Source organism: Peromyscus leucopus, chromosome 15 (assembly GCF_004664715.2).
Source record: "Peromyscus leucopus breed LL Stock chromosome 15, UCI_PerLeu_2.1, whole genome shotgun sequence".
Classification (NCBI taxonomy): domain Eukaryota; kingdom Metazoa; phylum Chordata; class Mammalia; order Rodentia; family Cricetidae; genus Peromyscus; species Peromyscus leucopus.
This window is the reverse complement of record NC_051076.1, coordinates 51913564-51928424: the sequence shown is the minus strand read 5'-3', so window position 1 is coordinate 51928424 and position 14861 is coordinate 51913564. Positions and strand designations below refer to the sequence as shown.

Below are 14861 nucleotides of genomic sequence, written 5' to 3'. Positions count from 1 at the left end.
CGTTCCAAAATGTCACCTTTGCCTAAGGGGAGCAAGATCAGGCTGTAAAGTGACTGGCACACTATTGAAGTGGCTCGCTTTGAGTCCACCACACTTTGTGAGGCTAGCAACACTAATTTACACACGCTACTTGGAGAGCAATGAGGCTTCCTTCAGAAACCTGCTTCTCAGAAGCAACCCCCGCACCCCACCCCTTAACAACAGCCTGTGGCTCCCTGACTGGGTTCAAGTCTGTTAGGTTAATCAAAACATTCAGTTCCGTATTGACTGTAGTTCTGTTCTGGCCACTTTCATCTCCTCACGTTTGAAAATGTCCTGTGAAAATAAAAACAAGGAAGAGGAGAGGACACCCGGAACAGACGGGAGAAAAGACACACACAGAGGGCTGAGCAGAATTCTAGAGCTTTGGAATGGACTTCACAAGCTTCCCATAAGCATTGCAAAGTATAAACATGTCCGGAGACTGCCCGGTTGAACAGAAATCAGAGCCTGGCATCCTGGCTCACTGTGGGGAACACTATGGCTCGGGACTAACCCGCAAACGCCTTAGTCTTAACTGTGCACATGAACGTCAGTGGCCAGCAGACCCCAAGGAACTATCAGACGAGACTGTAAACTCACTTCGGTCAAGCCTCCACCCCTACTCCCAAGTGGCTGGCAAGCGGAGCAGGGGTGGCCCGACCTCCAGGCAAGGGGGCAGGTCTGTACAACCAGCCACCGCCCTGCTCCCCACACCCTCTTTAAACCCTACGTGCACCCGGCTCTGGGGCCCCTTGCTCAACTCTCCTCTACCCAAAGGCGCACAAACTCCAAAGAGAGTTTGCTTTAAGTTAATCAGTGGCATTGCAAGGGGCGGGGCGGGGGAGGGGTACCCACAGCCTGGCAGAGGTTTCCTCAGATTTGTTTACTAAAAAGGAAATGGAGAAATACTCCTACCCCATAGCCAAATCACTATGCCTCTTTATCACCAGGTAATATCCTTATTCTTTTAAAATAAAGTTAGGTGTTTTTTTTTCCCTGAGTCTTGATGGAGTATCTATCTCTTCCCCCACCGCAGAGAAGTAGGCTGTCGCTTCAACTGACCCGGGAGTAAGCAACAGTTTGCAAAGATCTAGGGAAAGGGCACCAACAAAGGCGGTCCCTAGACTCAAGAACTTAGAAGTAAGGGATGCTGAGTGTGCCTCTCTCCAGCCGAGCCATCCTGAATGCCAACTCTCCATGAGAGGCAGCGCCACTCTAAGGAACCAGGAGCCGAGGGTTCCGGGAAAGCTGTGGGTTGGGGATGTTTGTTTATGAGGCTCTGAAAACTCATGACTTCTCTTTGCAGGTACAATTCTGAGCTGAGGGGGACCTGTGCTTTATTAAATGTATGTTCTCCTCTGTCTCCCAACAAAGTAAACTGTAACTTCACATTTAAGAGTATCGGGTTGACAACCACTTATACCCTCTGTGCCCATCTGGGAGACGCCACATGGAAAAGACCGAGGCCCTTCTTCTGCGAAATACAGAGTCTGAGTAGGAAGAGGTGCATCTGGGAGTACAGGGTGTCGTTTTGTTTTTGTTTTTGTTTGTTACCCACAGGGACCCCCCCCCGAGGGGGGGGCACCTGAATTAAGAGTTGAACCAAATCCACCCTGGCGAAGAAATGCCCTGCAAAAAGGGAGCCTGCAAAAAGGAGAGGGAACAATCGGGTCTTGTGAAGCTAGGTCCTCAGAGAAATCCGCTGAAGTTGGATGCCCCACGCTGCCTGAGAATCCAGTAACGGATTCTTTCTGGGTTCCCGCATTGTCAAAGTATGGGTGAGCTACCGGGTGAGTGAACCTACCCGTGCCGCTGCCGGTGTGCTCAGCTCAGGCTGCAAACCACCGCTGAAGCCGCACCAGCCTTTTCCCACGCTGCTTTCGAACCCAGGGCCAAGCAACCTATGACCAGATCTGCTAGCTTCCCAGCACAAAGGAAAGCTAATATCTTGGCTTGGCGGCTGGAGGCATGAAGGGCCCTCTCAACTTAAAAAATAAAAAAAAAAAAGCTACCAAGGCATCTCTCTCCAGTCTTCCGTACACCCCGTATTTCGCTCCATTGCGCTGCTTTTCCCGCGTCTGCGACCGACCGGCTACCCCAAATGTCTGCTTCAGGGCAGGAAGTAGCAAAAACTGGGTCCTCCTGCCGGGAGGAAACTTAGCAGGGCTGGAGGCCAGAGCGCAGGAAACAGGCCTGGGGCACTTCTCAGAAATCCCAGGTGCACCTCTTTGGGGCAGCGAGGCTCTCTTAGCAGCCGACACATAAACTTAGTCTGAGCACTTCGGCCAAAGAACTTCTACAGCCCTACCCAGGGGTTTGGAGAGACCCCAGGATCGCCCAGGGTAACTGGGCCACCCACGTGCCTGCCACCCCTTTTCTCTGTGCGGCAAGACAACCTTAGATTTCCCAGCCAGAGCGCGAGCGCGGGGGCACGCAGCCTACCCGGCACTGCAGAGTGCAGCAGCCCTGGGCACGGCTCTCAACGCCCCTCTCTGACCGTTTCAAGTTCGCTCAAAAGGGCGGCAGGAAGCTTTGGGGATCACAAGCCCGCTGACCCGAACATCCTGAACTCTGGTAGGGGCGAAGATGGAAGAACTTTTCCTAGCATTGTTTCCCACCCTGGCCCGTAGCGAGGTATAAAGTTCTGAAGAGTTTGGAGTGAAGAAAATACAGCAAATGAGATTTGATCTTTTTTCTGGTATCAATCAAAAGCAGGGGCACCAATGGGAGATCTATAATCACAGCTCGGGGGGGGGGCAGACAGGGCAGTGAACTAACCCTGAGCACCCCAACCCCGCATTCGGCACTATCCTGACCCGGAATGGAGTTGAGGTGCTTTTTAAGTTATGCCAGCGGTTTTGGAGTTGCCCAAATCCTAGCCGACTGCTGGGTCGGGCTAGGCTTCTGGGGTCCTCATATGATTCTAACACCAACTAACTGCCTTCCTGTGATCTTCTCCTGTATATACTTGGCTTTCCTAGTAGTCTTTTCCCTCTACACGGGAGCACTAAATTGCGCGACAGTTCGAACAACCTAGAGCCGGGATGACCATTCCTCGGGAAGATTATTCCATGGTACCCTTAGCCTTAAGCTGCCCCAGCTCCAGTGGGCTCTGAGCTCGAAGTCTCTCTACTTAATTAGAAGTGGCCAATTAGACATTGATGAGAAAGCACCGTCCGCCTAGTTCAAGTGCCATTAACTTTTATGCTCGCTCCTAAGGAGGCCGAGGCCCGCGCACTGCCCGGCAGCTTGTAGCAGGCTGAGAATTGCCAGCCAGGCTGCTCTGGTGTCCATGCCGCAGAGGCTGAAGCCCGCAGGGTTAGCCCGAGGCTGGAAAAGCCAGGAGCGGGAGCGCCGCACCGCAATCCCTTACCTTGCATGTTTTCCGGCATCTGCCCCTGTTCCCCATGCGATCGGGCCAGTCCTGGGGCTTCCGTCTCCACTTTGGGCAGCATGACAAGGCGGCTGCGGGCGGGAATGGGGAGTCGGTGTCGGTCCGGAAGCCCAGCACCTGGACACGGGCAGCACAGATTCAACTCCGGCGGAAAGAGAGAAGGGGTGACCAGCGTGCCCGCTCACCCACCCACTCGCCGGAGCTGCCGGGCAGGACTTCGGAGCCCTGTCCGCTCCCGCAGCTTCAGAGCTGTCCCTGAGCCGCGCGCGGGAGAACCCCGCTACCAAGCCACACTAAGAAGACCGCGTCCTGCCTGCTGGGGTTCCGCTCCGCAGAGGCGGAGGCAGCGACCGCCGGGGCGCTGCTGCCCGGGACAGCGATCTGTGCGCGCCGCGCTCCGGAGGGCAGCAGAGGCGGCCGCCAGCTGCTACTACTGCAGCGGCTGAACGGCTCCAGGACTCCTTCCCCTCCCTGCACCCGCCCTCTGGCTCAGGATCGGCAGGGGTCTCTCTCTCTCTTTCTCTCGCCTCACTTCTCTTCCCTCCTCTAACTGTCCTCTCCTCTCTCCTCCGCCCCTTCCCCCCTATCTCCTTCAGCTCCCTCTCTCGTGCTATCACAAGTGTGGACTTCAGAAGTTCCAACCTCCCACTACTCTCGGGTGAGAGCAAACCCTTCCTGGCCCCGAGGGTGACAGTGCCGGGAGGAAAGGGGAAGACCAGCTGGAGAAGGGAGGTAAGGGGAATGCGGGGGTGGGGGTTGAGGGGGGGGCGGGTGAGAGGTGAAGACAGTGAATGGGGACCCAGGTTCCGGACTCAGGTTGGACACTAGCCGCTAGCCAATAAGGAAGCGCTGGCCTGGGTGCCTGCCCCAACCTCTTCACCCCGCCTTAATCTACTCCCACTCCACCCTGGCCTGGGGCGGGAGAAGTGGGTGGGGGATGTAAATGCAACTCCGCTTCTCAGCTATGGAGAAGCGACCTGTGTCTGAGCAGAGCGGCCAAGGATCTGAAGGCTGAGAGGCCATTTCAAAGGGCCGAGGGAAGGCAAGGAGAAGGGCTGGGGTGTTCGAGTGTAGGTGGTCCTTGCGTTGAGTGTGGGGAAGAGGAGACCCGAGAGGAGTGATGTGACCACTTAAAACACCTAGAAGAATCAAAGGATGTTCGATTCATAAGTGGAGGGTAGCCGACCCCGCTATTAAGGACCCTGCACGCAGAAATCTGAGAGGCATACCATGGGTGGCTGGGCCCTAAAGAACCCAAGGGCTGAGGCTCACTTTAGGGACAACTGAAGTCACTGCGATTTCTCTCACTTGCATGGAATTTAAGTAAATGACAGACACTCCTGGTTCCCCACGCTGCAGGCCCAGCTCCCTGCTTACGAAAAACACTTCACTTGAGTCCCAAGATTATCTTGGTGACTTCCTGGTTGCAGTGAGAGCTGTGTGGAGGATCCACGCAGGATGGAGAGATCAACCCCTGCTTTAGAGTCCCTTTGGTGGGGCGGATCCACACGACGCCCAGAGGCTCAGCATTTTACAAAGAAGTTTTAAAGAACCATCTGTTACGAAAGCTCTTAGGCCACCAGTCCAGCCACATCTTCAAAGTTTTCAGATCTCATCCCAACAAGATGAAAAACATTCTCCCCAGCCTCCTACATGCATGCAAAAAGCTCCATACCCAGGGTCTGCCGTGCAACTGGGTAATTATCAGAGTCCACCCACAAGGGGGTGAATTTGAATCTCAAAAGATCTGGATTTCTATTTTCTATTTAAATGGCATAGAGATCACATAAACTGCCCAGTCTAGTATTTAATGAATATAAAATTATTCCAATCATTGCTCACACTTCTCTATGAAGTGGGCTATCCACCGATGGCTAGCAATTCAAATACGTTTACTCTCCAAACTGATCTATCTTTTTGCTTTAAAATATATATATATATACAGAATCCAAATGATTTAATTTTCAGTTTCCATAGCATCTTTAGGGGTCTTAGAAAACCAATGTGGCCTAAGCAAGTCCCCTTCTAGCCACACAATTGAAGGGGCCTGCCAATTAGCTTGCATGGGGGAGTGGGCTGAATTTGCCTATATTAGTGATCATTAAGCTCAAGTTTTCCTGTTAGTATCAAGTCACAATGTCAATACATTTTCAGTATTGCCCGTTATTTAAGACATCACTTTGAATTACAAACACATATTCTTACATAGTTCAGAAAGGGAGCAAATCTCCATGCTCAAGTCATTACTCACAGCCTGCTTTACTTTGGAGTTCAGGCAAACTTAGGAAATCAGTTTTATTTCCAAGCTTTAAAAACAGCCTCCACTCACTGCAATTCTAAGAGTTCATAATGGCCTTCGTTCTTGATCTTCCTACCCACCAGCCAAGAAAGGATGCTGGACTCCAGCTTCTTGGTCTGCACCTTGGTGGCACCAGAGGAGGCTCCCAGAGGTGAAGGAAACTGAAATAATCTCTGGCAGGCCCTTGTGATTTTATTGTGGGGGAAAAAAAGACCTAGCCAGAACCAGAACCAGAACCTGCCCCACGAGGTGAACTTTGTGAGTAAGCTGGTGTTACCAGCTTCTGCCCAGTGGTTTCCCTATCCAGCTCCATTTGTCCTCCCAACACTCCTTCCAAAGACAGTGATGGGTGCTAAAGGTCAAATGGGACTTTCATATCTTCTCACAGGTCCAAGAAAAAGCCTCACTAATGAGGGAGGTGGTCAAGATGGGGAGTAGGTGTGCAAGACAACGTTGAAAAGAACTGGCCTCTGACAGTTCAGCAGGGCCTTTCTCTGGCTTTCCCTTAGGTTGGAGAATCTAGTCTCAGCTGAGCCTCTGTCTAGCAGTCAGCTGAAGTGGTTCCAAAGGGAAACTGCCTTCTTGCCAGAGGTAATAAGTACCTCCACACCTTTAATCCCAGCGCTAAAGAGGCAGAGGCAGGAGGATCTCTGTGAGTTCAGAGCCCAGCCTGGTCTATGGTCTCCTATAGTTAGTACAGGTCAGCCAGAGCTACATAATGAGACCTTGTCACAAACACAGGCACTCACACAGGACACTTTTCCTACTAACAAAAGGAACTCCAACGTCCACCACCACCTAGGTATAAGGAGTTACCTAGGATCAGCCTTATTTCAGATTTCCAGGGTCTTAAAACACCTCCGAGGAGGGGGTATTCAGGGTGAGAAATCTACAGGAGCTGGGTTGTGTTGGAAATTCAAGGGCACACTCACGTTTTTCCCTGGAGTTGCTCCTCAAGTTTGGGGGAGTGGCCGAGTCTCACGCTGAAGGAGGGGTGAGGGAATCAGGCTTCCCTGCTCATTCCAAGTGCACCCTCCCAATGCCCTCTACACTAGCCAGCACACACGCTGGGTCCTTCACTCTGCAATTCCGTTGGGTAGAGACCCTACTGAAGCAGGGGACCAGCGTGTTCCGTGACCTTGGCCGCGTTGAGGTGTCTCCAAGAATGTTCTCTCTACCCTAGAGCTGTACCGAGGAGGCGGAGCTCAGGCGGTCCACCTTCCGCTACCTGGGATAGTTCTAGATTCTTATGGCCTCAGAATGCTTATGAGACTCATGGGCGAGCCGGGCAGTAGTGGCGCTCACCTTTAATCCCATCACTCGGGAGGCGGATCTGAGTTCGAGCCTGGTCTACAGAGTGAGTTCTAGGATTGGCTCTAAAGCTACACAGAGAAACCCTGTCTCGAAAAGCCAGAGAGGGGAGGGTGGGGGTGGGAAAGAATGGCTGGGGAAGAGTAGAGTAGTAGTTGTGATGAAGGGTGATACATCAAGACCTATGTGATCTAAATGCCGAAGCCAAAAACGGTCATCACGGTCCCCAGAATGCATCCAGCATGACCTAGGACGTACATCCCAGCCTCCGCGGGAGCTATCTTTTATCAAAAGCCACTCAGCCTCTTTATGGAAGCTCATGTAGGAAGGAATTCAACTCGGCCTTTCTTCTGGCGGAGACTTAAAGACAAGTTCCCCGTAGCTACTACCATGAACATTCCGAATTTCTCTGGCACTCCCGGGTCAACTTCTAGCAAACTTCTCCTTCCTCACCCCTCCCCCGCTCCTCCTCCTTTCCAGCAAGGGTAGTCTCCCGGGCTCGCCCTTCCCGGCTTTGACTTTGTCTTCAAGTGTTGATTGACGGTTGCAATTACAAAGGATGATAGCTCGGGGAGGCTCCCGCAGCCTTGATGAGCCCGAGAAGCGCAGGCCTGGCATATTTTATCCAGCCTCGGCGTTCCGGGGCCGTGCGCGCCCCATTCACCCAGCTGGCTGGAGCTGAGGAGGTCTCGCACTCCCCACCCACGAGGATGCAAGCGCGGCTTCTCCTCCGGTCTTCTCCCTTCCCGAGGTCGCGCGCCGCTCGGTGGAGCGCGCACGGAGAACAGCCTGCCCTTGACCTGACCTAAGTGCCCGTCCGCCCGGCGCGCCTAACCCACTCCCGCTGAAAAAAAAAAAACAAACTCAACATTTTCAGAACCAATTCAAATTTCCTAAGCCTTACAATCAGAGCAGCAGACACCGCTTTCCCGCGCACCTGGGCAGATGAATCTTGGAACGACCCGCCCAACTTAGCAACAAACTTGCAAAACTTTATCCTGGTAAACAAAAGTTTAACGCTTCCTCCTCTGTTCCCACTTTCTCTCGCTCTCATTTTTTCTTTTTTTTTTTTTTTGGTGTTTTAAAAAGAAACAAGCAAAGTTACCTTTCTTGTCCTATGTATCTAGGTATCTACTTCTCAGGCAGGGGAAGAATCCTAGGGTTTTTTTTTGTGTGTATGTTTTTAAAAGTCTTCTCCACCTGGCCGCGACAGTCCAAGGAAAAAGAGAAACGAATTTATCAGCTCCTGAAGCTCGAGCTTCCTTATTTTCTTCACTCCTCCCCCTTGAAAAGCCCACCCGAAACTGCAAAAGTCAGTTGAGCAAATACTGCATTTTGCCCGAGGGCTCTGGGGAGTGAGCTCCCAGACCCGACGCCCTCACCCGGAGCGCTTTGTTTTAAAAAGAACTGAGCTGCTGCGGTTCGGCACAGCTGAAGGCTATGGAGCACCTTACCGTGTGTCGAAGCTTTGCAAAACACAAACTCGAAGTGAGTCGCCTTTTCCTCCTTTAAAAAACATTTTTAAAACTCCCTTTCTGTTGCGTGTGTCCAATAAGCACTACAGGCCCGCTGCGGGGGTGGACATTTCCCCCGCCCAGGGGCAGGCAGATAGTCCCCCACACCCCACCCCACACACACATACCCCGACTTTGTGCAAATCCGCTGATTCACAATCCCTTGCGAGAGTGTCCTAATAAATACCCCCTCCCGGGGCTTTACGGCGTGGAAAATAGCAAACCCAAACAAATTTTAGAATAATCCCCACTCCTGACCTCCACCCTTGACACCCTCCCATCCCCGCCCTGAAAGAAAGGAGGGGCTTTTGGAGATTTTTGACCTCCGTTTTGGGAATTTAAGGTTCTTTATATTTAAAATGACGTCACTGGGAACTTTCTTCAACGGGAGGGTCAAGCGCGCCCCTCCTTGGGAGCCCCGGATCTTCAAAGGAGAGCTGGTCTCCAAAGCTTTGGGTTGGGAAAATGATCTGGGCTAGGAGGACCAGACCAAACAACACTTGGCATGGACAAGACAAGGACAGTCCGCAAGCCGGCCGGCCAAGAGGTAAACTAGGCAACACCTGACATCTCTTTCCTCATAAACCCTCCCTTCCTCGACCTGGATATAGAATTTGTCTTTTAGGGTATGATGGCTCAGCTGCCATTCAGCTGTGTCCGACTTCAGTGGGAGGTTCTTGAGCCAAGAAGGAACTTCTTAATTGGAGTCCTCCTGGTAAATGACAAGTCCTTTCTCAAATGAGACCCTACCTTGAAACTACCTGACTCCAGATACAACAACGGTTGATTGACGTATGGGAGATACAGAGAAGCACAATTTATAAAGAGGCAGAGTGAAAAACCAAGGCTTATGGCTTACACGTTGTGTGGTCACCCTTGAGCATGGGGCACCCAAGGAAGGAGGGATAGTTTTAGAGGCGATGAGGGGCTTGGGGTGAGGGGGTTGGTAGAGGGATGGCCCAGTACTTAAGAACATTAGCTTTGCTGGGCTATGGTGGTGCACGCCTTTAATCCCTGCACTGGGGTGGGGACAGAGACAGGCAGATCTCTGTCTCAGTAAACTCCAGGCCAGCCTGGGCTGCAGAGTGAGCTCCAAGAAAGGCACAAAGCTACACAGAGAAACTCTGTCTCCAAAAAAAAGAACACTAGCTGCTTTCCCAGCACACCCAGGTTTGATTCCCAGCACCCACAAGGGCAGCTCACAGCCATTTGTAACTCTAGTCCCAGAGCATCAGAGGCCCTCTTTTGGCACCAGGCACACACAGGCAAAGCACTCATATAAATAAAAAAATTTTAAAGCCTGAACAATTCAAAGGGTGTCAATACACCTCTACCCAGGAGACAATTTGTGTGTGTGTGTGTGTGTGTGTGTGTGTGTGTGTGTGTGTGAGACCAGAAGATGATGGGATGGACCTGTGCATCTTAGTTGATACATCACCTTCCTAACAATGTGCAATCCTCAGAATCGCAAAAGAAAGACTAGGAGTATAGGGGCCAGGTGTGGCTAGCCAGTAGCCCCGAATTTAGGAGGCCGAAGAACAAGAATTGCCTGGAGTTTGAGGCTAGCATTCACTACAAACTGAGAACCTGTCTCAAAACCCAGAGAAATAGAGGTGGAAAGAGTGGAGAAGACTTGAGACAAAATCAGTAATGTCTTTTCCAAAGTTTCTTGTCTGGAACCAGGAAGATTTTAAGAGGTAGCACTGGGTATAGCTGGGTGTGGTGCACGCGACTTTGATCCCAGCCAGCACTTGGGAGGCAGAGGCAGGCAGATCTCTGTGAGTTCGAGGCCAGCCCGGTCCATAGCCTGAGTTCCACTGGGGACAGCCTAGGCTATTACACAGAAAACTCCTGTCTTGAAAAGAAAAGAAGAACTAGCTAGCAGGGGGTGGTTCTATGTGACCCTACGGAGGTCCTCTGAGGGGATGATCTTGAGCTGTCAGGGAAAAGACACTGTTCAGATCCTGAGCAAGGAATCTGGCATTTCTGCCCACAGGAGTGCCAAGTGGGTTTGTCAATGGTGTTTAAAAACTCAAACTGTTTAACTGTTCCTATGCCTCTCCCCACCCTCCAGAGGTAAACAATACAGATCTCTTTTTCTAAACACAGTTACTCAAGTGGCACCCCATCTTCCTCAGACTGACTCTGTAACTAGCATAGACAACTGTGAATTTCCTTAGCTTATTAGGCATGCAGTGACAGTGTCCACTGCCACAGTGAGCCATACAGTAACCCAAGGCCCAACCACCAATAGTTCCTTCTCCTCTCCCTTACATCACCTTTACTCCCTCCCCCCCCAGAGGTTATTGCCAATTTCTTCCTCATTCCACCCCCTTTGAATTCTACAGGGATCCAAATCTGATTTCCATTTCAGAATTGAAAGGAATATAAAGAGCCATTTACCAGTGTCTTTTGGAAAAGTCTGGCCAACTTCAAGTCATAGTCCCTGAATCGCAGAGGGAGCAGATTTGAGACACGTTGCTGGGGTTCTATTTACAACCCACTCTGCTGACATCCAATGAGCTTTTGTTAAGCAAGCAAACTTTCTTCGTCTATAATTTAATTAGAATTAAATGGGCTTTACAAAGTAAACTTTACAAATGAATGGAGAGCAGCATGCCTTGGATGTATAACTGTCTCTTTCTCCTAACTTCACCCAAGCTTGTCTTTCCATAAGGAGTTGGAATCAAAAGGGAGTCACCTTCTAGGACAACTAAAAATAGATCCTCGGGAGCAGTACCAGCCAAATTGTCCATCCTGTAGGGCTTGACACCATCCTCATTGATCATAGCATTATCTGCAGACAACATCGCTTACCAGACAGCTGAAGTTTAAAACTTAGGTATCTTTGCTTATCAATCAAAACATAACCAAAAGAATTCTTTAAAAAAAAAAAAAAGATATAACATTGATCAGTTTGTCTGCTGAATTTCAGATTATCTGGATTTCCTGGGCACAGTCTCTGAAGCTAAATGTTGCTCGTACTCACCCCCCACCACACACACACACACACACACACACACACACACACACACCATGCAAGAAAAGGACCCTGTCTCCCAGCTCCTGAATTCCCTTGAGGCCAAAAGAATCTCAGAGAAGCTTCCCTTTCCACAGGGTGAAGATCAATGGAGTGTCAGACAGAGAAATAGGTCTCTGTGGGGTGGGGGTGACAGGTATGAAGCAAAGGTGTCAGTTCCTGTGGCTGTCTCTAGCTCAACTCAAGTTCAAGACTGAATTCAAGATAACTTCAGCCTGTGGGCCAGGTAAAGGGTCAAATAAAGAAATAAATCATGACCAAGCCTCAGCTGGTTTCTCCATGAGTCTTTTTTTTTTTTTTTTTTTGCTTCCTGGGCTTGTGTTTCAAGCCTCCAAGGCTTACAACAACTAAATTTCTCTGCCTGAAGCTTGCCATCTCAAAACTACCCAGGCACCCGACTCTGTAGCTGCCCGAGGGTGGGGTGGGCGTTCATCTCAGTAGGCCTGCCCTGGGCAGTGAAAAAGATTCATGAAAGGGTCACCCCTCCTTCAGGAAAGGGCTCAGTCTATTCAAGTTCCTGGTTTGAAGACGCCTCACCGGCCCTTTGGACAGCTCCATCCTGCCAGGACTCCTAGAGTTATCCTTGGTAATTAGATGCGAATTTAGGTGCCTGTAGCTGCTGAGATGTGGCCCATGGGAACACCCTCCAAGCCATCCAGGGAGCTGTGATACCAGAAGTATGCCTAGATGGCTGCAATGATGGTGCAGAGAAAGGTCTCCCTGACCTCCACCTCTCTCTCCTCCTCCTCCCTCCTCCCCCCCCCACCCCCACGCCGCCCAACTCCTCTGGGAAAACTTAATGACATTTGTCATGTTTGTTGTATCAGGCGACCTGAAGGGCCAAGGCAAGCCTGGGTTTTGGGTGTAAGCTGGTCCAGGGCGGACGAGGCTTCTCCGGTACTCTTCTGGGGGGCTAAGACCCAGCAGCCCCTCGGAGGTCTGACCACCACCAACCAGTTCTGCTTCCATCGCGCCACAGTCCCAGCACAGCCTTTGAGACGTTACTGCTGGTGCAGTGGGTGAAAACAGCTCCTGTTCGACTGCGGTCTGCACTCTGCCTGCTCCCTTGCCATTTTTAATCAGCCCTATGAGCTAGGGACCCTGCGGGGGCACCGCGTGTGTGGTCCCACAGCCCGCCTTCCCTGTCCTGGGCAGCAGCCTTGTGCGGGTCAAAGCCCCGGTAGCCTTAAGCGGGTGCGAGCCTCGGGCGCGCGCCGTCTGGCCCCCCCGAGTCCGCACACCCGCTGCGGTTCCCGTGCCCGAGTGCACAGCTTGCGGTGGCCTCAAAGCTTGCAAAGCTCTGGTGCCCAGCGTCCCTGCCCTCTGAAGAGCCACATGCTCTCTCTGGCACTCACTTGCCAGTGTTTTCTTTTTCGTTAAGTACAGAACGTTTCTTGGTGAACATTTCCTCAATAGATACTTCGGGGCGTAGCTGGACCATAAAAAAAAAAAAAAAAAAAAAAAAAAAAAAGCAATCACTGCCGTAGGTGGATTAAACCAGAACCCCAGTGATCCAGTCCCAACCTACTCCTGGGCTGGCTACCACTGATGGAGCAAGGACCTCCTAGAAGGGCTGATCCAGGCTCCGGTCTAGAGGAAGCAAAGGGGGCGCGTTCTCCAGCAGTCATGGTCACTAAAGATTGCTTCCCTTGTCTTTAGTTTAGGATTAACTGAACATAATCTTTGCAGCAAAATTACCAACTTTGGGACTCTACATTGGTATAAGAGTGTGTGTGTGTGTGTGTGTGTGTGTGTGTGTGTGTGTGTGTGTGTGTGTGTTCCAGCACTGTGGTCGGAGACAGGAGGATCACCACAGGGCAGTTTCCTGGACAACAGCCAAGGCTACTTAACATAACCCTGTGTCCAACAACAACAACAACAACAACAAAAACAAAACAAAACATCAATCATCCTCCATACAACAAAACCCAAGATGCTTCACTTAATTAGGTGTGTAGCTCAGTGATAGAGTACTTGTCTAGAAAGTACCCAAACTCCAGATTCCACTTGTGGGGAGGATATGTGCTTATTTCTGTGATAAAAGGAAGTTACATTCATGATGCCTCCCCACCTGGAATCCTTTAATGATAGTCTGGCTTTCTTTCTCTTGAATGATGGATTTGCTAGGGGGAATTTTTTTTTCTCTCTATAGTTTCACAGTGAATGAGATATCTCACTCTCCAGTACCTTAAAATGTCATAATACTGGGAAGCTTCCTGTTAGGCCATTTGGTTGATGGTCAATCAATGCAATTTGCTTGTTTCAAACTGTTCAAAATTTCATTTAGTGGGGTTGATTCAAAAGGATCAGAAATTGTTAAGACTGAAGTAGAAGATTAAGAACTGTATTTTCTGCTGGCAGTGGTGGCGGGCGCACGCCTTTAATCACAGCACTTGGGAGCAGAGGCAGAAGGATCTCTTTGAGTTCAAGGCCAGCCTGGTCTACAATGGAAGTTTCAGGATAGCCAGAGCTATACAGAGTAACCCTGTCCAGTAAAACAAAAACAAATGAACAAAATAAACCCTGTATTTTCTGGCAGAGTTGACCTAATACAATGACATCCCCAAACACCGGACACAATATATGATATTCATGTGTTGAAATACTCATTTGTTGTTTTTTTTTTTTTTGAACTTCAAGAAAGATAGATGTATGGTATAGGTGTGGACTTATTGTGTGCTTTTAATAATTACCACAGGAAAAGAAGTGTGTTACAGCACAATCCACTAGGAGTAGCAGAAACAGGCAGATGATAGAGAGAGGCTTCCTACTTACCAATAGCTGTCAGTCCGTGCTTAAGAAAATCTTGAAAATCCCCAGTATCCGAACTAGCAGACATTCTTAGCGAAATTATTGGCAGTCCTTTGGCTTACAGCAGAAATCAGTGAGCATGAGAAAGATTGCAGCTTGTCATATTTTGTCATCCTGGGAAGGAAACCTCAGACTACAGTAACCCTCATTCCCTTAGTGAAAGTTAAGAAAAAGGGGGGAAAATCCAGAATTCAGAAAGGTGCAAGCCCGTGTTCCCCTGGACTCTGTACTTTTTCCAGCATTAGTGACCCGCTGTAAACCATGTCTCCAGTTTCATGATGGGTTCTAATCAGAAGAAAGGAAGCCTTCAATAGGCTTTGACTGGTCACATGACCCTGTGCAGGTTGATAAGAGGACCCTGTTATAAAGTGACAGCAAGAGAGATAAGAACTCTTGGCAGATAATGGCAAAGAAATGATTAACTCAGAAAAGGAGGGGTTCTCTGCAGCCCAGAGAGTGGAAAGTTGTAAA

The 14861-nt window shown here is 50.2% G+C and overlaps 1 protein-coding gene across 1 annotated transcript in view; it reads right to left on the bottom strand.

Annotated features, from left to right (window-relative positions):
* Nr5a2 (nuclear receptor subfamily 5 group A member 2) overlaps positions 1 to 14660 on the bottom strand; it is a 134441-nt gene extending 119781 nt beyond the window's left edge. The window contains exons 1-2 of the mRNA XM_028857536.2: positions 14355 to 14660; positions 3395 to 3532 (exon numbers count right to left, since the gene is read on the bottom strand). Of these exons, the coding sequence (XP_028713369.1) occupies positions 3395 to 3532; positions 14355 to 14418 (202 nt within the window). The 5' untranslated portion in view covers positions 14419 to 14660. The remainder of the gene's footprint in view (positions 1 to 3394; positions 3533 to 14354) is intronic.
* Positions 14661 to 14861: the final 201 nt, after the last annotated feature.